The 22,730-nt window shown below is 42.9% G+C and overlaps 1 protein-coding gene across 1 annotated transcript; it reads left to right on the top strand.

The window, feature by feature from the left end:
• On the top strand, positions 1–21,922 carry ATIC (5-aminoimidazole-4-carboxamide ribonucleotide formyltransferase/IMP cyclohydrolase). The gene is made up of 16 exons (XM_036421102.2): positions 1–141; positions 326–452; positions 4,911–4,987; positions 6,083–6,149; positions 7,553–7,641; positions 8,385–8,536; positions 8,816–8,972; positions 9,882–10,007; positions 11,313–11,420; positions 12,065–12,150; positions 13,440–13,529; positions 14,785–14,913; positions 18,698–18,790; positions 19,704–19,886; positions 21,211–21,366; positions 21,688–21,922. Exons 1-16 carry the CDS (start codon positions 123–125, stop codon positions 21,805–21,807), a joined length of 1,779 nt encoding a protein of 592 aa, XP_036276995.2. The 5' UTR covers positions 1–122; the 3' UTR covers positions 21,808–21,922.
• Positions 21,923–22,730: the final 808 nt, after the last annotated feature.

Here is a 22,730-nt window from a genome sequence, read left to right as displayed (position 1 = left end):
GATCCAGAGGCTCCAGCAGCTCCTCCTGCCTCCGCACGTGGTGTGACCCGGACCCGGACCCGGACCCGGACCCGGACCCGGACCCGGACCCGGACCCCGATCCCGACCCCAAACCGCGCACCATGGCGCCCGGCCAGCTCGGTGAGCCCCGCGTCCCCGGCGATGGCGCCCGCCGCCCGGGTCCGAGTGAGGCCCGGGGCCGGGCCGGGGAGGGGGCGGGCGATGGGCGGCTGCAGATCCGGGTGCCCTTCCCCGCACGCACCGTCCTGGGGGCCGGGGGGCCGGGGAGCCCGGGCCGGCGGGAGACACGTGCCCTCTCTTGCAGCCGTGCTCAGCGTCTCCGACAAGACCGGCCTGGCCGCCTTCGCCGCGGGCCTGGCCGCCGCGGGCCTGGGCCTGGTGGCCTCCGGGGGGACCGCCCGCGCGCTGCGGGACGCCGGCCTGGTTGTCAGGTGAGTCCCGGCGGGAAGGGGTGAGATCCGGCCACCCGGGAGGAGTGCACGCCCTGCAGGCCCCCAGCAAAACCCTGCAAAGCCCTCCCTCCCTCCCGCCTGCAGGGCTGACCCGGGTGGGCGGGAAAGGGCCGCTCAAGTTTGCAGAGTGAAGAAAGGTTAGAGCCCCAGGGCTCCTCTGACGAGAAACTCGCTTTAGGCCGTTTGTTTTGCAAGACAGACTTTATCAGTTGCATAATCTGTTTTGGCTGGCTCTTTAGTAAACTGTGGGCATCAAGGTGCAAGCAGGCCTCCCTCCCTTTAGCATCGTTGTAACCCTATGGAGTCATACAGTCTGTCCATCACTCAGTCCTCCCTCCACATCCACTCATCATCGGTGGAAGAGACAGGGAGAAGGGACCATAAGCAGAACAGTCAGGCTGCAGGTCCTGGCCCCAGGGAGGTGGGCATTCTGGTGGGAGAGGGAGCAGCCCCTGAGAATGGAGACAATGGAAAAGGCCTGATGGGAGAATCCAGAGGAAGGCGGTCCCCACCCTGAATATGTGTGAGAAGAGGAGGGAGAGATCTGCCTGCTTTTTTTCCTTTTTTTTTTTTTTTTTTTTTTGTCACGTGGACGATGTTGCTACTTGGCCTCTAGACCCAGGGGTGGTAAAGAATTACCTTTATCATCTTGTAATCCTGCCCTAAGGGGGCAGTACACAGCTTCCCCAAATTCACCAAGTTCCTGTGGCACAGATGCCTCCCTGTACACCTTCCCTGGTCTGTTCTGCAGCGCCGCCTGGTGTTGGCACCACAGCCCCTAAGAGTCAGGGAGGTGGGGTGGGGAGAATCCAGTCTGAACTCTTTCTTCCCGCGGTCCCCATGGGGGTTGCTTGTGGTTGGACCCTCCAAGTTAAGCAAGGCCCTGTCTGTATCCTCTTTCCCCCTCCGTCAAACGTTGTATTATGGAGACATTTCAGACATAAAAGGAGAAATATGAGCTCTTGTGTAGCATACCTGTCCTCCAGTTTAAAAATTTATCAACTCTTTAGTCTTGTTTTATCTATTAGGTCTAGTAATAATTAATGTCGTTTTCTAATACTTTTTTTTAAATCGAATTTATTTAAACAATACAACAAAATTTAATCAACAATATAGTTGCCGTTGTTTTCTACTACTTGTGCCCAACGCTCAGGAAGCATTTTAATCCCTCTGTTGTAAAATTCTTGTGATTTTGATGCAAAAAATTCGGTCAATGCATTTTTGAGGCATTCTTCATTATTAAATTTTTTTCCAAGAAGAAAGTTTTGCAAAGAATGAAACAAATGGTAATCGGAAGGGGCAATATCAGGAGAATATGCAGGTTGAGGGAGAACTTCCCATTCCAACTGGCGCAGTTTTTCAGCAGTGATTCTTGCAGTATGCGGTCGTGCGTTATCATGGTGAAGAATTACACCCTTCCGATTAATCAGCGCGGGTTCTTTTCCTCTTAAAGCTTGGGCTAACCTTTCCAATTGGGCATTATACACTGCACTTGTAATGGTTTGGTTAGATGGTAAAAGTTCATAATGAAGAATTCCTTTAAAATTCCACCAAACACACAACATCACTTTTTTCGCATGCAAGTCAGGTTTTGGCGTGGGCTGCGGAGCCTCATTTTTGTCCAACCATTGAGGCTGCCTTTTCAAATTAACATACAGCATCCATTCTTCATCTCCGGTAACAATTTGTTCTAAAAACGGCAAACGGTTTTGACGAGAGAGGAGCGAACTGCAAATTGTGACTCTTTGATTATGGTTGTTGTCGGTCAACTCATGAGGAACCCATTTTCCAAACTTTTGGACTTTGCCAAGTGCACGCAATTGATTGGAAATTGTTTTTTGTGAACAATTTAAAGTTGTTGCAAGCTCTTGTTGGGTAATTTGAGGATTTTGCACCAAAAGAGCTTGAAGAGTTTCTTGATCAAAATTGGACACACGGCCTCGGCCACTCTTGTCATCTAACGAAAAATTTCCCTCGTGAAATTTCTCAAACCAACGCTGGCATTTTCTGGCGCTAACTGCATCTTGACCAAGAGCACTACAGATGTTTTTTGCAGCCTCACTTGCTTTTCTTCCTAATTGGAACTCGTAAAGCATGCAGTGCCGAATATGCTCTTCATCCGCCATCTTCTTAGCCCTAGTTTTGCAACAAAAACCAAACCAAACACAAACTTTTTCAAGCAAAACTTGTTAATTGCACTTCACACGTTCTGTAGATACCACGTGTTTGAAGGTCATGTCAATACAAGTCAACGCCAAGCAAGATTTTAAACGAATGTTTGAAAACGACATTAATTATTACTAGACCCGATAGCTGTACCTCTACCTATTCCTGGTTTAGCCCCATTGTGGTGATGTCTTTTTTTTTTTTTAATTTGGGGATGTCAATATGTTCCCTATTAAAGTGACACTGATTGGTCACACTTTTAAATAAATATATTAACTCGCATAATTCCTACACCAACTAAGCATAGGTCTGCCTTTTCTCTTTTTTTTAGCAATTATCCTCTGTTGGAGAAGCTGGACTTTATTTTTTTAAATTCTGGGAAAGTGGAGTTTAAAAGCATTTTTATTGATTTTCAGAGGGAGAGTGTGAAAATTCAGTCCGCTGCCCCATGCCTACAGGGGATGGAGCCTGCAACCCTGCTGTGTGTCCTGACCAGGAATAGAATGGTCAGCCTTTTCGTTCACTGGATGGCACCCAACTGGCCAGGACACAAAGGGAATTAAAAAAAATGTTTTCCTATTTAATTTTTTAAGTTACTGATTGGAAAGAGAGAGGGAGAGAAACATCAATTTGTTGTTCCACTTATTCACTGGTTTTCTTGTATGTGCCCTGACCAGGGATTGAACTCACAACCTTGGCATATCTGGAAGGTGCTCCCACCAAATGAGCTACTGGGCCAGGGGTCTGGGAAAGGGAATTTTAACCTGTTAACCAAGCGGGACCTATAAATACGTCAAACGTAAACAATATTGGGAACGGGTAAGACGTATGAATACGTCCTTGAAATATATGTTGCGCCCTGAGAGGGACGGTATATATTTTTTGTAATCTTTATAATTGTTTGTAAAATCTATAATTTTTTAATTCGATGTTTCCATTTTTTTTGATAGTATTCTTTTCTATTTGTAATTTTGTATTTTCCTTTGTGCTTTATATATAAATGAACAAAAAATATATTTCATTTATTTTAATTAAGTATAAATAAAAAATAATAATAATATAAAATTACGTCCACTGAGCATGACGTACTGACACGTCCTAGTGAAAGTGTGTGCGCCCGTTGTACCCTGCATAATTAAAAAGGGAACTCCCCGGTTAACAGGTTAAATTGGAAATCATAATATCACCAACTCGTCTGTTTATATTGGAACTGGGAGTCCCTGAGTAAATTCAATCATTTGCAAATGGCCCTCAGGAAATTCTGTACTCTATTGTTTCAGATACAACTACAAACCTACTTTTGCCCCACCCTGTATTGTGGGCCTTTTTAATATATATATTTTATTGATTCTTTTACAGAGAGGAAGGGAGAGAGATAGAGAGCTAGAAATGTCGATGAGAGAGAAACACTGACCAGCTGCCTCTTGCACACCCCCCACTGGGGATGTGCCCGCAACCAAGGTACATGACCTTGACCGGAATCGAACCTGGGACCTTTCAGTCCGCAGACTGATGCTCTACCACTGAGCCAAACCGGTTTCGGCAAAAATCTTGTTGAAAGTTTTACATGTCTTTTTTTTTTTCTTCTTCTTCTACTTTGGACATATTTCTCATTATTTAATTTTGGTACTTTTTTTTTTATCCTCAAACCTTTGATTCATTGGGAATTTATTTTGGGATGACGTTAACCAGTTATTCCAATACCAACACCACTTTACTAAACAATCTTATTTCTCCACATATTTGATTTGTTTATGCTTGTTTAATCATACAACTATTTTTTTTGTTTGTTTTTACTCCAGTCTATTTCTGAGACAAGGATATTGTTAATGCTTTTTGTTATATACTGCCAAATTCTCAGTTAAATTTACTTTTAAAAATATTTTATCGGCCTGAACCGGTTTGGCTCAGTGGATAGAGCATCAGCCTGCAGACTGAAAGGTCCCGGGTTCGATTCCGGTCAAGGGCATGTACCTTGGTTGCCGGCACATCCCCGGTGGAGGGTGTGCAAGAGGCAGCTGGTCGATGATTCTCTCTCATCAATGTTTCTCACTCTATCCCTCTCCTCTCCTCTCTGTAAAAAAGTCAACCAAATACATTTTAAAAAATATTTTATCGGTATGGCTTAGTTTCAATTTCTGAATTTTAAAATTTAGGTGCTGAAAAATCTCTCAATGAAAACAGTAGGCTTCCTGTTAGAGGCAGCTGTGAAACAGCTGGACTGTGAGTGCCAGGTCAGCGGAAAGCACAGTGTTCTGTTTGTGTTTGCAGGGATGTCTCGGACCTGACGGGCTTTCCTGAAATGCTGGGGGGCCGTGTGAAGACCCTGCACCCCGCTGTCCATGCCGGTAAGTGGCGGGTGTCTTCCCTTTAAAATAACCCGCCGTCTCAGGGCTGGCTGGCCACTTTGTGGGATAAACAAGGAAAAAGGAAAGAACCCGTAGGCTATATTGATTGCGTCAACGTTTGCTGCTAAAGTTCATGATACATTAGAGAACGTTTGGAAACTCGAGTTTGCTTTTTATGGGATGAGTTCAGATTGCTTTCTTTTGCTTGCGCTGTCCGTGCTAACCTGAGGATTAACTAAGTGGTCGTTTCTGCTGGAGTTGATGAAAGTATGTAGATGTTATGAGTGAAAAGATGTTAGCATGACCATATCACTGACTTCCAAAGAGTTCTCTTTCAAAGTACTCTACATTGTTCGTTTGTTCATCTGAGACAACGAATTGCATGTCAGTCAAAAATAGTATGTTGCTAATTTACCAGTTACAGTAAAATACAGCAGCAGAAAAGGCTGTAAGGCTAAGAATTAGACAAGCCACTTATTATTGGAGCACATAGATTGGCAACAGTTAACAGGGAAATTCCTTTTACATTTTGTTGATTAAGAAAAGAGAAATCAAAGGGGCATTAATCTGATGGAAGGAGATTTGACTTGGGGTGATGAACACACAATACAATAAGTAATTGATATATTGTATTATAGAATTGTACACCTGAAACCTATATAATTTTATTATCCAGTCACCTCAATAAATTCAATAAAACATTAGAAAAAGAAGAGAGGACTCAAACTAATAAAAAAAAAATACTTTTAAAAAATATGTTTTGATCGACTCTAGAGAGAGGGAGAGGGAAACAAATGATGAGAATCATTGATCGGCTGCCTCATGCATGCTCCTCACTGTGGAATCAAGTTCAAAACCCTGGCCTGTGCCCTGACTGGGAATCAAACCGGGGCCTCCTGGTTCATGGGTCAGTGCTCAGCAACAATGGCTGGGCAAAAAGATTTTTAAATATACCCACTAATCTTATTTTAACTCTGTTTGCTATTCTTAACTAGGCTATATTAGAATTTCCAGCTTGATTGAGGAACTATATTGGAAAGAAGTGACTTATTCTGGCTTGTTTTTTGAACTAATGTTTTAACTTTGTTTAATTAGGAATCTTGGCTCGTAATATCCCAGAAGATAATGCTGACATGGCCAGACTTGATTTCAATCTTATAAGGTAAAAATTCAAAGTTGTTTAGATTTCCAATAATATTTTGCGGTCTCCATACACACGTCTTGTACTTTTGTTAAATGTATTCTTAATTTTTTCTGTTTTTGATAGTATTATATGTAGAATTGTTTTCTTGATTTCACTTTCAGATTGTTCAGATATCCTGCAGCCTTGCTGAACTCATTTATTAATGCTAATGGTTTGAGTGTGGATTTCTCAGTGTTTTCTTTTTATGAGGTGGTGTTACCTGCTAAGATATTATAGCTTCACTTCTTACATTAGTCCTCTTTGCCTTTTGTTCCATTTTCTCTGCTAATTGGCCTGGCTGGAATTTCTGGTACACTGTTAAATAGAAGTGGACCTTCCTGTCTTGTTCCTAGCTTAAAGGAAAGCATTCAGTCATTCACCTTTAATTATAAAGTTAGCGATGGGTGTTTCTTAAATACCGTTTATCATGTGAAGCAAGTTCTCTTCTTAATTTGCTGAGTGTTATCATGAATGAGTGCTCCGTTTTCACAAATGCTATTAGTGCACCTATCTAAATGATCAGGTAGTTTTTGTCCTTTATGTTATATTAGCTATTTTTTAGATGTTAAACCAACCGTACATTCCTAAGCTAACCCATACTTGGATATGGTATAGACCTCTTTTAATATTTTGCTGGATTCGGTTTGTTGATATTTTGTTGAAGACTTTTGTGTATTTGTAAGAGATACTGGTTCTTCTCTTGTGACATTTTGTCTGGGAAATGCTCTCTTCCGCGTCTCTTTTTTATTAGTTTTTCCAGTTGAGCTATTTCACTGGGGAACCTCACATGGCAGCCCAAGAACGGACGTGCCTCACTGGTTGTTCATTTTAGATCATCTGTATTTTAAATCGTTCTTTGGCTTCCATTGTTTTCCTTTTAAATTTAAATTTAATGCAATATTGTTAGTTTCAGCTGTGCGCTCCAGCGAGTAGACATATAACTTACTAAGTGATCATTCCAGTAAATCTTGTACCCATCTGATACCGTACATAGCTCTTAGAATATTAACAATGTATTCCCTTTTACATCCCCATGACTATTTTATGACTACCAATCTATACTTAATCCTCTCACCTTTTACCTTGATTGTATATGACCTCCCTGAAGATAAAACAAATGAAGTTTTTTGATGGTTTGATAGTGTAATGGGCGGCAACAATGTGTGTTGAGAGCATCTGCTCCTAAGATACTTCTGTTAACCTGTGCTCAGCCACATGGGAGATTTTGACTCTTCACCTTTAGAATTCTAACCTGTCAGGCTCACAGTTTATGCTTTAGATCTTTTTTGGGTTTTGGTTGTATATCAGTAGTGACTAACTTATTTTTTCTATGTAGCTGCCATGTGAGTTGAATCTTAATAACAGGTCTGTTCTTCCTTCAGAGTTGTGGTCTGTAATCTGTATCCCTTTGTGAAGACAGTGGCCTCTCCAGATGTAACTGTTGAAAAGGCTGTTGAGCAAATTGATATTGGTGAGTTGGGAAAACCACTATTTGAAGACGGAGAGAGGAGAGGTTTATTTAAATTTTAAACAAGACTTTGTTTTGAAATTCACTATTGAGGGAGTAGAAAATAGTTACTGCTCCCAGATTGTACTCTAGGATGACTCTAATTCATCTGTATTTTAGCAGTTCTTTCTTTTTTTAAAAAAATATTTTTATTGATTTCAGAAAGGAAGGGAGAAGGAGAGAGATAGAATCATTGATCAGCTGCCTCCTGCACGCCCCTCACTGGGGATCGAGCCTGAAACCCCAGCATGTGCCCTTGACTGGAATTGAACCCGGGACCCTTCAGTCTGCAGGCCTCTGCTCCATCCACCAAGCCAAACTGGATGGGAGCGCTTTCTTTTTTTAAATATACTTTTATTGGTTTTAGAGAGGATGGTAGAGGGAGAGAGAGCTAGAAACATCGATGATAAGAGAGAATCACTGATCAGTTGCCTCCTGCACACCCCACCCCGGGGATCAAGCCCACAACCAAGGCCTGTGCCCTGACCGCACATCGAACCAGCACCCGGTTCATAGGTTGGCCCTCACACTCAACCGCCGAGCCATGCTGGCCCGGGTGCAGCTACTACTTTGTGTAGGGGATTCACGTGGGTTGTCTTTTTCCCTTATTGTTGGAGACGAGAATTGGGTTGAAGTCTGTGTACAGGGACCGTGTTGCAGAGAGGTCAAACCGACGTGCAGATACAAATCCTGTTTGGTTTTGACAGGTGGGGTCACCCTGCTGAGAGCGGCCGCCAAGAACCACGCCCGGGTGACGGTGGTGTGCGAACCGGGGGACTACGCCGCCGTGGCTGCGGAGATGCGGAGCTCCGACAGCGGGGACACCTCCCTGGAGACCCGGCGCCGGCTGGCCCTGAAGGTGCGGCGCCCTTAGGTGGTGGCCCGCTCGGTTCTCACAGTTTGTACCGTCCACCCGGGCTCTGCTTGGAGGGAGCTGCTCCCCTTTGGTTATAAATGAGGAGATCACATGTTAGAGAGATGCTCCCTTAGAAGATCCGCAGCGAATTGGAAAGGGGATAATCCACGGTGCTATCTATTGTAGTATGATTGGGGTGCGGTTGACTATATAATAAAACGAATCCGTCCGGCTCCCACCTGAGGTGCTGCTTGTGGCTCACCAGAGTTCCGCTTCCTGTAGGCCTTCACGCACACGGCACAGTATGACGAGGCCATTTCGGATTTCTTCCGGAAGCAGTACAGCAAAGGGGTGTCCCAGATGCCCCTGCGCTACGGCATGAACCCGCATCAGACGCCCGCCCAGCTGTACACGCGGGAGCCCAAGCTGCCCGTCACAGGTAAGGGCCGAACGCATGGTTTGCCATCATTCACATTCACGTCACGGTTTGCTCTCTGTTCTGTATCCCGTGGGTTTTGTTGAACCACCTAAAACTTCCCTGCATTCCACTCCTCTCAGGCCTGCAGCCACAGATGTTTTTACTGCCTCCAGAGTTTTATTGTTTCCCGAATGTTAGAATGTTGGAGTCATATGCTATCCTGCCTTTTCACACTGGCTTCTTTCACTTATCAGGATGCTTTTAAGGTTCCTCTGTGTCCTTTGGTGACTGGAGAGCTCATTTCTTATCACTAAATATATTCCATTGCATATGGATGTACCATAGTTGGTTTTTCCATTCACCTATTGAAGGACATAAAAAATGAAAGGACAATTTTTGTCAGTTATGAATATAAGCTGCTAAAACATTCAAGTATAGGTTTTTGTGTGCCCATGTTTTCATCCTATTTGTACAAATACCTAATATTTTTGTCCAACCAGCATGGCTTAGTGGTTGAGCATCAACCTATGAACCCAAGCTCACAGTTTGATTCCTGGTCAGGGCACAGGCTGGGATTACAGTCCTGATGTCCGCACTGGGGGGCATGCAGGAGGCACCCGATCAATGATTCTCTCTCATAGTTAATTTTTCAATCTCTCCCTCCCTCCCTTCATCTCTGAAATCAATAAAATTGTTTTTTAAAAAGTTTAAAGAAAAATAAGTACCTAATATTTTCTATTACTTACTATTTATTGCTTATTTTGTTTCTCCTATGTTTTAACCCCTCTCATCAATTCTTATATGTTTATGTAGATCTGTCTGCCTCTTCACTTAAAACGTATTTGCACCGTTGTGATACAGGCTTTAAGAAATGTACACACATCCGACCTATTGGCCAGGCGGTAACGTTTGTGCATTTTCTGTATGCAGTTCTAAATGGAGCCCCTGGGTTTATAAACTTGTGCGATGCGCTGAATGCCTGGCAGCTGGTGAAGGAACTCAAAGAGACCTTAGGCGTTCCAGCCGCCGCCTCTTTCAAGCACGTCAGCCCCGCAGGTAAAGCACGCATGCCTGAGCTGCTCCAAACGCACTTCTTTCTCTTTGTAATGAGACTTGGGGAGCTCCTGGGGGAATGCAGACATTCTGTGACGTCTGAAGCCATTTTTTCTCAAGCCTGTTAACACTTTCAATATAGTAACATCATAATATCTGTAACACAGTAACACAGAAAGATATTTACAAACATACATTGTTATGAGATGGGGTGATTAGGAATTAGTTGTTTTGGGAGTGGGAACATAAAGTTTTAAAAAATAAAAAAATAAAATGGCTTAATGCAGCGTGAGTAAATAGCTTCCCACATGTTGGAAGACGGAACTGAGTGGCCCAAAGAAGTTATTCTCGGGACAGTTTATCTATAACTTTAGACCCAGCTTGTGAGTCTGCTTTTTTACATTTAAGTCAACATCATCAGATCTGTTGACAGCCCAACACATAAACCGGTCCTCCGGTTGATTCAGTGTTAAAGTGACGTGAGCCGGGAAGCAGTAAACGTCATATGGTGTGAAGCAGGATAGAGCGTCAGTAATGGAGTGAACGAGTTCCAGACACATGCCTGGGGCTGGCCGGCTTCAGACACGCGGCTCTGTTTTGAGACCAGAGCGGGGAGGCTCTCCTCTCACCTCCCCTGCAGCTCTATTCTTCGTGTTTAACTGGAGGCCCAGTGCACGAAAACGTGCACAGGTGCGGTCCCTCTGGAGGCCTGCAGCTCCCGCTCATCCGGCCCCACTGCATCTGCCACGCGTTTCTACCCAGTCAGTCTCACCTGCCACAGCTGTTGCCCTTCATCTGATACCCTCCCAGAGGGAGTGGCCTGCGGGGTCTGGCAGCCGGCTCTCCAGCATCCCCTGAGGGGTCCCAGATTGTGAAGGCACAAGCCAGGTCAAGGGACCCCACCAGCACACAGTGGGGCCAGGGAGGGGCCGTCCGAGGGCTCCAGTGTATCTGGCCCATCTCTTTCAATCCCCATTGCCGGACCCCAGCAGTAAGCTAACCTACCAGGCAGAGCGTCTACCCCCTGGTGGTCAGTGCACATCATAGCAACTGGTTGACTGTCTGCCTCCTGGTAGTCAGTGCACATCATAGCAAGTGGTTGAGCAGCGTTAGCATATCATTAGCATATTATGATTTGATTGGTTGACAGTCGACCAATCACTGGACGACCAGACACTTAGCGTATTAGGCTTTTATTATATCAGATTATCTGGCCAAGCAGGTTTTTGTTTAATTTGGCACAGGTGCTAGGATTTATGCTGTGTAGACAATGAAGCTGTTGGCTTATTTTATGGTTTTCTCTCTCAGGCGCTGCCGTTGGCGTTCCCCTTAGTGAGGATGAGGCCAAGGTGTGCATGGTCCATGACGTGTACAAAACCCTCACACCCGTAGCCACTGCATACGCACGAGCAAGAGGTCAGGAGAATAACGGGGTTTTGTGGGGTTTTGCTTTGTTTGTTTTTAACAGAAAAAGCAATATTTTATCCGAAACAGAATAAAATAGTAATATCTGCTTCATATAAGATTTTAAATTATCTTTGTTTTTTATTTATACTTCTGAATGTTCATCTGAATGCCTCAGAATAAATTTGTTTATAAAAGTGTGTTAGCATTTTAATGTAATAAATGGAAACATAATTGGAATCTGATGCATATAATTTCAGATTAGGCTGTTGAATGCATTTGAATTGCTTAATATAGGACTAAAATTGCATGGTTATTCTCGGCTTTACTGAATTTGGTTAGAATTATGTTTCATACATATCTAATTTGTGAGTTTAATAACCTGTGAATGTTATCATAACATTTATGGGGGATTATCAAGAAACCTGATGTCATAGTTTACCTTCTATACCAGGGGTTAATAAGCTATGGTTCATGGCAGGATCTAGCCCCCCCACCTGTTTTTTGTAAGTGGCTTGATTGGAACAGAGCCACGCCCCTTTGTCGATGTGTCAATGGCTGGTTTAGAACTACGTAGGTCAGGGGTCACACGAGAAACCATGTGGCCACAAAACTTTAAAAACAAAACAAAACACAATCTTAATTTTTATTTTCAGGGGCCGATAGGATGTCTTCATTTGGTGACTTTGTTGCCCTGTCTGATACATGTGATGTCCCTACTGCCAAAATTATCTCCAGAGAGGTTAGTGGGCATGCATGTATCTGGTCCATGTGTGACCGAGTCAAGCTTTCTTTGTTCCGTGTTTACTGAAACCGTAACCTATGATAGTTATGTTTATACCATGTATAAATTATCATTTAGAATGATCATATGTTATGTAGAACATGAATCGTGACCGAATTATAATTTGTAGATTTAATGAGTTGATGTTTCAAATACATATTTGGCTGTGAAGATAAAGTTTTAATTAACTTATTTAATTCTTTTAAATTTTCTAATAGTTGCATCTTAATTCCGAAGTTATTTTTTCTAAAGAGCAGAGGCTGTGATCTTGGATGGTGATGCAAAAATGAACTTTACTGTAAAGCTCCCTGAGTCTATAACAAAAAAGACTGTATAATGAGAAAGGTTATAAACTACAATACTTTGAAAAACTAATCCAAGTACCAAACAAGGATTTCAGAAAAGTGAGGGTGGTGCTGGGAGTGAGGAGATAAGGGGGGGGAAGATAGCTCAAATAGCTTAAAGGTAAGGGGGCAGGGGGAAGTAGAAGTGAAGGCTTAAAGCAGTGGTTGGCAAACTGCGGCTCGCAAGGTACATGCAGTTCTTTGGCCCCTTGACTGTGGCTCGGCATTAGAACCACTTCTTCAAAACAAACTCGTCCAGGCCAAAAAAAGACTACAAATTTTCAATTGCATTTTACGTGCGCGCCCACACGTGGTATTTTGTGGAAGAACCACACTCAAGGGTCCGAAGAGCCGCATGTGGCTCGAGAGCCGCGGATTACCGACCCCTGGCTTAAAGAGATAATGTGGCTTTATAATATTTAGGGATTCTTCCCATGACCACTGTCATCTCCAACCAGAACATGCTCTTTCTAGTGCAAAACAACACCCCATGAACAGAATAGTAAGAAATAGTTTTTCTTCCCAAGGGTATTAGAGCAAATCATTCCTATATTGGTGAAAGTGCCAATGACAACCAAAAACTCTGAAAAGACAGCAGATGAGATGAGCTCAGCTATAGAAAATTGTGTTCTAACATAGGCTTATCTTTCCCAATCTAGTACAGTAAGGATGTCCTCACTTAAGGTTGTAGATAGGGTCTGTGACTTTAAGCAAAACGATGTATGGTGAGACCAACTAATGGCTTAAATGAGAGTCAGTTCCTCTGGCATCTCATCCACAAAATGACATCATTTGAGGGCCTGCTGGATTAGCTTTGTCTTGGAGGTAGAAACCGCAATATGCGGCAGCATTATTTGATTAGGTGTTTGGAAATTCTTTAACACAGAAAATACTTTTTTATAGGTATCTGACGGTATTATTGCCCCAGGATATGAAGAAGAAGCTTTGAAAATACTTTCTAAAAAGAAAAATGGGAACTACTGTGTTCTTCAGGTTAGTGAATGTCATGTCTGAAACAATGCTTTCATTTTGTGTCCTTTCCCCACATTTAATCCTTGCTGACACTCCTGAATCCTGCCTTTTTCTCCTCCTCCTTTTCCTCCTCCATCTCCATCATCTCCATCTCCATCTCCATAGTGTATTTACACAGTTTTCTATTCGAAAGGTATCACAGGCATTTGAAGAAAAGTCTCCCAACCTTCCCTCTGCTATGGTTACTTTGTTTAAGTGCAACTAATTAAAATTTCTTGCTGATTTTTCCTGAAATACATGTTTAGCAATTATATGCATTTTTTTAAAATCTTTTCCTCAAGATTTAGGAGAGAAAGAGCAATAAATGACATATCCCCTTTCAATTAGCAAAGACAACAGACTACCAGTCCTGTTTTTCACCTTTTAGCTTCTTTTTAACTTGTAATTCAAGTATTGAGTATGTTATAATAGATTTTCACAAAATGAGAATTTAATTTTTGTGCCACTGCCTGGTTGTTAGCATATTTTGTTTCATCTGTTAATCTTTCAAAAAGGGTTGTATAGATAGTGCTTTTAATTAATGCAATAAAACATGCACTCACTGAAACTATTGGTTCTAATGTTATATAAAAACATGCAAACTCCCAATACCCTACAGAGTTGTAAAACCTATAAAATTTTTGGCACAAATGATTAGTGCCTGGCCTTTCATACCTGTATTGAAATGATGCTATGTATGCTAAAATAGGGGAAAAAACAGCCCTAGCTGGTTTGGCTCAGGGGAAAGAGCATCGGCCTGTGGACTAAAGGGTCTCTAGTTTGATTCCAGTCAGGGGCTGCAGGCTTGGTCTCTCTCCATTAGGAGGCATGCAGGAGGCAGCCAATCAATGATTCTCATCGTTGATGTTTCTTTCCCTCTGAAATCAACAAAATATGAAAAAATACACGTAATCTTTTTTTTTTTAAATATATTTTATTGATTTTTTACAGAGAGGAAGGGAGAGAGATAGAGAGTTAGAAACATCGATGAGAGAGAGTCATCGATCAGCTGCCTCTTGCACACCCCCAACTGGGGATATGCCCACAACCAAGGTGCATGCCCTTGACTGGAATCGAACCTGGGACCCGTCAGTCCCCAAGCCGACTCTCTATCCATTGAGCCATACTGGTTTTGGCAACACACAAGTAATCTTACAAAGAAATCCTTTGGATATAAATGATGAAGATTTTTGAGGGATGTAGATACATTACTTTAACTCTTCATATTTGTAATCAGATGGACCAATCTTACAATCCAGATGAAAATGAAGTTCGGACTCTCTTTGGCCTTTGTTTGAGCCAGAAGAGGAATAATGGAGTCATCGACAGGTCATTATTTAACAATGTTGTTACCAAGAATAAAGATGTAAGTATGAAAATATCTGAACTGTATGTTAGTAGTTCTGTAGGTCATGTTTTAATATTTATAAGCTTATGCATTTATGAAGGGCCATATTTAAAATTGGTTGATATGCAAATGACTAGTGTCTTTGAGTCATCAGGTAATCTTAAGAGCTTAAAAAATGAATAAAAGACCAATTAGAAGCTTCCGTGAATATGTATAGGCTTAGAGATTTGTCTTCATATATACATGAACGAAGTCATGTCTTTTATAATTCTGTTCTGTAACTTGCATTTTTAAATGCACTAAGTTACAAATGTGTTTCTGTGTCCGTAAACATATCCACATCTCCATCTGAAAGGCATAGAGCAATTCATGTATAGACATACTATTTGGATATTTGGGTGGATTTCATTTTTTGTGCTGTGATCTGTGTATTTGAGTAGATATGTTTTTGCTCTTATGCTCATAGTCATCTTTTAGGAAGACATATTCCTGGGATGATAACCATGTTTTTGTTTTGTTTTGTAATTACATATTTCATCATTGAATACAATAGTACTCCATGGAGGTGAGAGGAAACTACTATCATCTCTATTCTAAAGGTCAAAACTGACATAGAAGACAGTTAAGAAATTTGCCCAAGGTTACACAATAAGCAAATAGATGAGCTCTAACTCTCTTAATTGGCTTCCGTTCTGATGGATTTTTTTTCTGCTGGGTCTAATGTTGACTGTACTTTGTTTTTGGTTTTGGTTTTTAGTACTTAAGATATGTCACTCTTATTTTCTGGTCTTGTCTGCCCCTGTGCCTAGTATTTTTTGGTTGGTGGCTGGTCATTGCTTATAATCAGACTACAGAGATATTTTGAGGCTCTGGATGGCATCATTTTTTTCTTCAGAGGGTAGACTTATGCTTCTGGAAGGCAGATCAAATGGAAGTAAATCATCTTTATTCTGGCAGGAATGGAGCTAATTTGAATTTGGCCTTGAGTTTTTGTCAGGACTGGTCTGTTGATGGTTCGCCCCTGTTCTGCTGAAAGCCAGTGTCCACCAGTACCACTCTTCTCTGATACACACTGAACTCCATTTTTGCCTTTTAGTCCTGTAAGACTCCAACGGTTGCTCGGCTCATTCACCTCTGAGTTTGTTGCCTGCATCTTGGAAAGTGCCTTGAGGGAAAAGGCATAGATGGTCACACTCCTTTCTCCTGTCTCTGAGATTTTTCCTGTCTTTGCTTGCTATTTTGCTAGCTCTATGTTTAGCTTTTCTGTTTGTTCTTTGAAGAGGATTAGTCTGCAAAGAACAAACAGCAATCCTGAGAAAGAAGTACAAAGTTGGAGGATCACAATACCAGATACCAAGCTACATTACAAAGCCACTGTTCTCAAAACTGCCTGGTACTGGCACAAGAACAGACATATAGACCAATGGAACAGAGCAGAGAACACAGAAATCAACCCAAAGCATTATGCTCAATTGATATTTGAGAAAGGAGGCAAGTACATACAATGGAGTCAAGTCAGTCTCTTCTATAAATGATGTTGCGAAAATTGGACAGATACATGAAAATAAACTATCAACTTACACAAAATGGGTAAAGGATTTAAATGTACGAGGCTGGGGAACCATAAAAATCTTAGACGAATCATAGGTAGCAAAATATCAGATATAACTCATAACAGTATGTTCACTGACATATCTCCTAGGACAATGGAAACGAGAGAGAAAATAAGCAAATGGGAATACATCAAAATAAAAAGCTTCTGCACAGAAAAAAAAAATCAACAAAATAACAAGAGCTAGTGCATGTGAGAACATGTTCACCAATGTGATGTCTGATAAGGGTTGAATCTCCAAAATTTATAGGGAACTCATACAACTTAACAAAGGAAAGATAATCTAGTAAAAAAATGAGTAGAGTACCTGAAGTAGACACTTCTCAAAAGTGCGCATACATTAGGCCAAGAGGCATATGAAAATATACTCAAAGGCACTAATTATTCAAGAGATGCAAATAAAAACGACAATGAGGTACCACCTCACATCAGTCAGAATGGCTACCATCAACAAAGGACAAGTGCTGGCAAGGATGTGGAGAAAAGGGAACCCTTGTACACTGTTGGTAGACATGCAGACTGGTGCAACCACTGTGGAAAACAGTATGGAGATTCTTCAGAAAATTAAAAATGGAACTCCCATTTAACCCAGTAATCCCACTTCTAGGAATATATCCCAAGATTTCAGAAACACCAATCAGAAAGTATATATGCACTCCTATGTTCATAGCACAATTTACAATAGCTAAGATTTGGAAACAGCCTAAGTGCCCGTCAGCAGATGAGTGGATTAAGAACTGGTACATCTACACAATGGAATACTATGCTGTTGTAAAAAAGAAAGAACTTACCATTTACATCAGCATGGATGGACTCAATAACATTATGCTAAGCGAGATAAGCCAGTCAGAGGAATAATGAACAACATAAACTGATCCAGAAACAGAATCTAACAGACCATCGAATCTCAAGAGGGAAGGCCTGGGGGTGAGAGGGGAGTTGTGGGTAAGAGATCAACCAAAGAACGTGTATGCATATAAGCATAGCCAATGGGCACAAGGAGGGGGAGGGTGGGGGAAATGAAGGCTGGGCCTGCGGGGCAGGGGTAGGCTGGGTTGGCATTCAGCCACTGAACCACACCAGCTGGGCTGCATGTCTATTTTAAGAAACTGACAAACTTTTCCGGGGAGTTTTGGGAGTTTTACATTTTACATCTGGGGTGTATGAGTGATTCTGTTTGTCTGCATTCGTGCCAGTTTTTTTTTTTTTTTTTTTTTTTTTTTTTTTTTTTTTTTAGAGAGAGGTGTGTGGCATTGTCTCATTATAATTAGTGTTTCCTACTATCGAATGTTGGGGATTTTTTTCATGGGTTTATTTGCCATCTGTATATCCTTTGTGGTGAAATGTGTCTGTGTCTTTTGTCAACATTTTCTAACTAGATTCTTGTTGTGGGTGAGTTTTGACAGATGTTTATATGTTTTAGACACTAGTTCTTTGTTGGTGTGCGGTTTGCAATTATTTCCTAGTCTGCAGCTTGTCTCTTTATCCTCTCTGGGCAGGCCTTTTGCAGAGCAGAAGTTCTGAATTTTGATGAAGTCTGATTCATCAGTTTTCCAGTTAGCTAATTTATCAGTTAGCTGCTGCTTAGCTGCTGCCCACTTAGCATTCCCACACAGATCATCATCCTCTTCAGTTCCTATTTCCCCTTATATTAAAGGATAGTGACTCTGAGGCTATAATTCTTGTTTTATATTGGAACTGGTAGTTCGAAATGCATTTTTTAATATTTCTACTCAGGCTATTCTAGATAAAGCAGAACACGATCCTAGTTTGATTTTCCCCAAACGGCCTCGGCTGTGTGGGCATCACGGTTGTTTGTAATTACCCTCAGTGTCTTTTTCTGAATGTAAATGTTATCGTGCCTCCAGGAATTTGCTGGCACTGTGGTAGAGAAAACAGTATTAGTGTTGCAGTGGGTATGGCATCTCTTAATCTCGTGTGTGACATTGTAAACAGGCTTAAGCCAGCCAAAGCTGCTGCAAAGCGGCGTCAGTTTGAATCTGTGATGCATTAGGCGCTGCGCTAAGTTCCATGACAAATACGTTCAATATTGATCTTTTCATGCTAGTGCTTAGCCCGAACAGTTAACCACACGGTAAGTCTATCACAGTAAATGCCAACTAAGATGCTTGCGGTGAAATGAAGTTTAAAAGGCCCGGTGCCACTTACCATCACCCTGTGTCTGTGCAGCTGCCGGAATCCGCGCTCCGGGACCTCATCGTGGCCACCGTGGCGGTGAAGTACACGCAGTCCAACTCGGTGTGCTACGCCAAGAACGGGCAGGTACCAGCGGGGCACCCCGGGGGCGGTGGTTTTACAGAGTGACACTCAGGTCCGCCTGCCTGTGGTGCTAGACCCACCGGAAGGGGAAACGTTGCCACATTTTTCTCTCCGGGGTTTGTCAGAACTTCCTGAGTTGGTGGACGGTTCGAGCCTAGCATGGCACAGTGGTCGGCAAACTCATTAGTCCACAGAGCCAAATATCAACAGCACAGTGATTGAAATTTCTGCTGAGAGCCAAATTTTTTAAACGTAAACTTCTTCTAACGCCACTTCTTCAAAATAGACTCGCCCAGGCCGTGGTAGTTTGTGGAAGAGCCACACTCAAGGGGCCAAAGAGCTGCATGTGGCTCAAGAGCCGCAGTTTGCCGACCACAGGGTTGGCACATTTCGGATTAGTGGGACTAGAACAGCTGCTACTAAACTGGCTCATTCACCCTCCCCGCCATTGGTAGAAGAGTGAAAATGGTGACACCCCCCACCAGCCCATCTTTGCTCCTCGCTGTCTTCAGCTCTTTTCTCGGCATTCCTTTGGCCCCTAAGGCGAGGGGGAGGGTGGATATTCATTAGTGTGTGCCCTGGGAAACCCTCAGGCTTTTAAAAGATGCTAGTCTCTGGTGACAGGAACCTGGGAGATTGTGGCCACTGGTCTCCTCAGGTTCTAATAAGTCCCAGTAAGACCATGCTGCACTACTGATGTCCAGGAGTTGTAGAACCTTCCAGAATATGAAGAGGTAAACTGCGAATAGTAGTCAAAAACCTCTGACTCACCCTCACCTATTAATTACTTCAAATGTATTGCCATGTCTCTTGTTTTGGCCTGCTTCTTTCTTCCACGAAATCAGTGGCTGGGTTGGGGGATCTGAGACGGCCGTGTGGTTGAGGAGGCATTCACTGCCACGGCCGTGCTGTCCAGGTGATCGGCATCGGAGCGGGACAGCAGTCTCGGATCCACTGCACACGCCTGGCAGGCGACAAGGCGAACTTCTGGTGGCTTCGGCATCACCCACGGGTGCTCTCGATGAAGTTCAAAACCGGAGTGAAGAGGGCAGAAATCTCCAACGCCATCGATCAGTATGTCACCGGGACCATCGGCGAGGTACAGGCTTCTCGTAGGGCCGTGAGTGGGGTGTGTTAGCATGTTCACTCTTTTCTGGGTGACTTTTATCTTCCTCGCTACAAAGAGAAAATGCTATTGTTTTGAAATTCTGTATTATTTAAAATGGTTCCTCTACTCTTGTTACCAATTCCTCATTGTCCTCTTTCTCACTTTAACTTTCATCATCCCTTTCTGTCACTGCAAATTTTTTGTCTTTTCAAATTACAACCATTGGTTTAGTTCTGTGTGTTTGTAGTTCCCATGTTAAGTTTTTGACAGAATGGACTGATTTTCATGCATCCACGCATGACGCTACATGTTAGGTGTATTTTCAACATTACATACAAATTGCCTGAAAGCAGGTAACCAGTATCTCCCTTCTCCACCCATATTTTCTCCAAGCACTGTTAACAACTCATGCTTTTGTTATATTTCATGTTCTTTAATATCTTTCGTTCTGAAGGAGGTGTAGAGGAACATTAAAAGTGGCAAGAATCGGGTAGCCTGCCAAAAGAATAGGGGTTAGTCCGGTTTCTGGATATTAGCAAGAGCTTAAGGCTCATTGGATGGAAAACAAGAGAAAGGTCCTGTGATCAAACCTCAGTGGTTTCTGAGGGGTGAGTACTACACGGAGGTGTTCATTCAGGGTCAGGAACCCGGCAGAGCGAGTGGCACTGAAGAGTGAGTGCCCTGTGACGGAAGTGCCTGAAACAGCTTTTCCTTTTCACTTTAATTGTGTCCTTTTCTGTTTGACATTACCAAGCAAAACCCTTCTGATTTTCCTGGACAGGTCTTTATATGTGAACAGGAATAAAAGTATGTGGGTTAAGCGCCCCCAAAAAGAAAACCACCCAAAATGGAAGCACTTTCTTAAAATATGAATATTATGAATTGCGTTTTGATTTGTCAGGAAGACTCTACTTGAGGCTAATGGTGTAAATGTAGTGTTAGTTTTGCTTTGACACAGGAATATAAAGTGGTGGATTTAACTTGAGCAGATATTAAAGAAGAAAATATATTTGGGATAAATTGATTAGAATGTAAATGGTATAGTGTTTATTTGCTGCACTTAGAATCGATTTTCTTCCTCAATGAAATGTTAAAGTATGAAAAAGAGAGAGAGAGAGATTCTAGAAATATGAGCCTGAATGTAAATGCCACTATTTATTGGCATTTATTTCTAGAATATAATTTCTATAATTAATGAATTGATTAATTAAATTCCTATTTATAATGGAGAAGTGCTGGGAGAAATGCCCAAGTGCTCTCCAGGATTGTGGCATCAGATAGTCCTAAAGAGGATGTCAATACCCCCCCCCAACAGGATGAAGATCTGGTAAAGTGGAAGGCGCTGTTTGAGGAGGTCCCTGACTTACTGACCGAGGCCGAGAAGAAGGAATGGGTGGGCAAGCTCAGCGAAGTGTGCATCAGCTCGGATGCCTTCTTCCCTTTCCGGGATAATGTGGACAGAGCTAAGAGGGTAAGTGTGGCGTGTGGCATGCGTGTGCGGTGCAGAGAGCTGGTCACCGTGCAGAAACTTGCAGAATCCCTGCCGCTGATTGTATGTTCTGAGTTATGTATTCTGTGTGCTGTGTCAGGATAGTTGGAGAACTGTCTGACTTCTCCAAGTGATGTATGGATAACTGTGGTCCTGTTATTTCTCTTTTGTCTGAGTGAATCAGTCTGCAGTGCGAGTCATTCTTAGCTTATGCTTTGGTAATGCCGATTTTGATTTTTGTGCTTTTTAGCATAACATTGTGTTCTGAAAGTCAGTAACTATTCCCCCTTCCTCCCCCCCCAGAGTGGTGTGGCGTATATTGCCGCTCCGTCCGGTTCTGCTGCTGACAAGGTTGTGATTGAGGCCTGCGATGAGCTGGGAATAGTCCTCATTCACACGAGTCTTCGGCTCTTTCACCACTAACCTCATCACACGTGCTTTAAGTTTGTTTTTATATATATGGGGTGAAAAAATCATGGGGCAGTTTGGAAAATCCTTTGGAAAAAATCAGACAATAAATCTGAATGATAACCTTGGATTCATGGTGTCGTCGTCGTGTGTCATTTGTCCTAAAGATACAGGCTCTTAAGGCGTGCTCCCCGCTCAGGGACATGTGTGCCTTCCCTCTGCCCCCTCCCCAGGTGTGCTGCCTTTGCCTTCTCCTGAGCTCCAGGGGCCCTCTGCCTGTAACTGGTTTTCTGAGTATGCAGCCCAGCCGGCTCGCTTCCATTACCTTTAGCCATTAATTAATTTAATTAATCCATTCATTAATGACAGAAATTATATTCTGATTATTGGGGGGAGGAAAAAGATCTAGGCATAACAAACATTTGTGTGTAAGAAATACAGGACTATCCCGACCTCCTGGAGCTCGGTGCATCCTAAAACATGATTTGTGAAAAGCTTCTAAGAACCATCCCATGAGCCAGAGACACCAAGCAGCGCTGACTAGATGCCACCCTTCTCGGTTTCTGTTCATCACAGTTAAAGACCCGGCTTTCTGCCTCTAAACAGATCGTCCCTGGGGCCCAAACCTGGCGGGAGATGAATGTCTGCTGTGGACCCCCATCCGGACGGAGAATGCTGGTACTGACCTTTCCCGCTGTGAGGAGTGAAGCGTTTCCTGCCTTCAGCTGCAGAGAAGGTGGCACTGCTCAGCGCCCAGAGGCAGGCCCGCTCTCCCGGCCGGATTGCCACGGGGGGGGGGGGGGGGGGGGGAGGCGCCTCCCTGCGTCATGACGTAATCCTGCACTTCCGTGACCCGTTACACCTGCGATCAGCTAAAAATCTATCCTTAAACACGATTCCCACCTTCTCATGTCTTGAACAAGGATCAGACGTCCCGC

The sequence above is a fragment of the Pipistrellus kuhlii genome, unplaced genomic scaffold (assembly GCF_014108245.1).
Source record: "Pipistrellus kuhlii isolate mPipKuh1 unplaced genomic scaffold, mPipKuh1.p scaffold_m20_p_7, whole genome shotgun sequence".
NCBI classification, from domain to species: Eukaryota; Metazoa; Chordata; class Mammalia; order Chiroptera; family Vespertilionidae; genus Pipistrellus; species Pipistrellus kuhlii.
The sequence above is the reverse complement of the archived record's forward strand: the minus strand, read 5'-3'. Positions and strand labels throughout refer to the sequence as shown.

Excerpts from the sequence above, each read along its gene's own strand:
- ATIC (XM_036421102.2), top strand. Across the intron at positions 7,642-8,384 it reads TGTTGAGCAAATTGATATTG|GTGGGGTCACCCTGCTGAGA; the intron begins GTGAGTTGGGAA and ends TGGTTTTGACAG. Across the intron at positions 12,151-13,439 it reads CCAAAATTATCTCCAGAGAG|GTATCTGACGGTATTATTGC; the intron begins GTTAGTGGGCAT and ends ACTTTTTTATAG.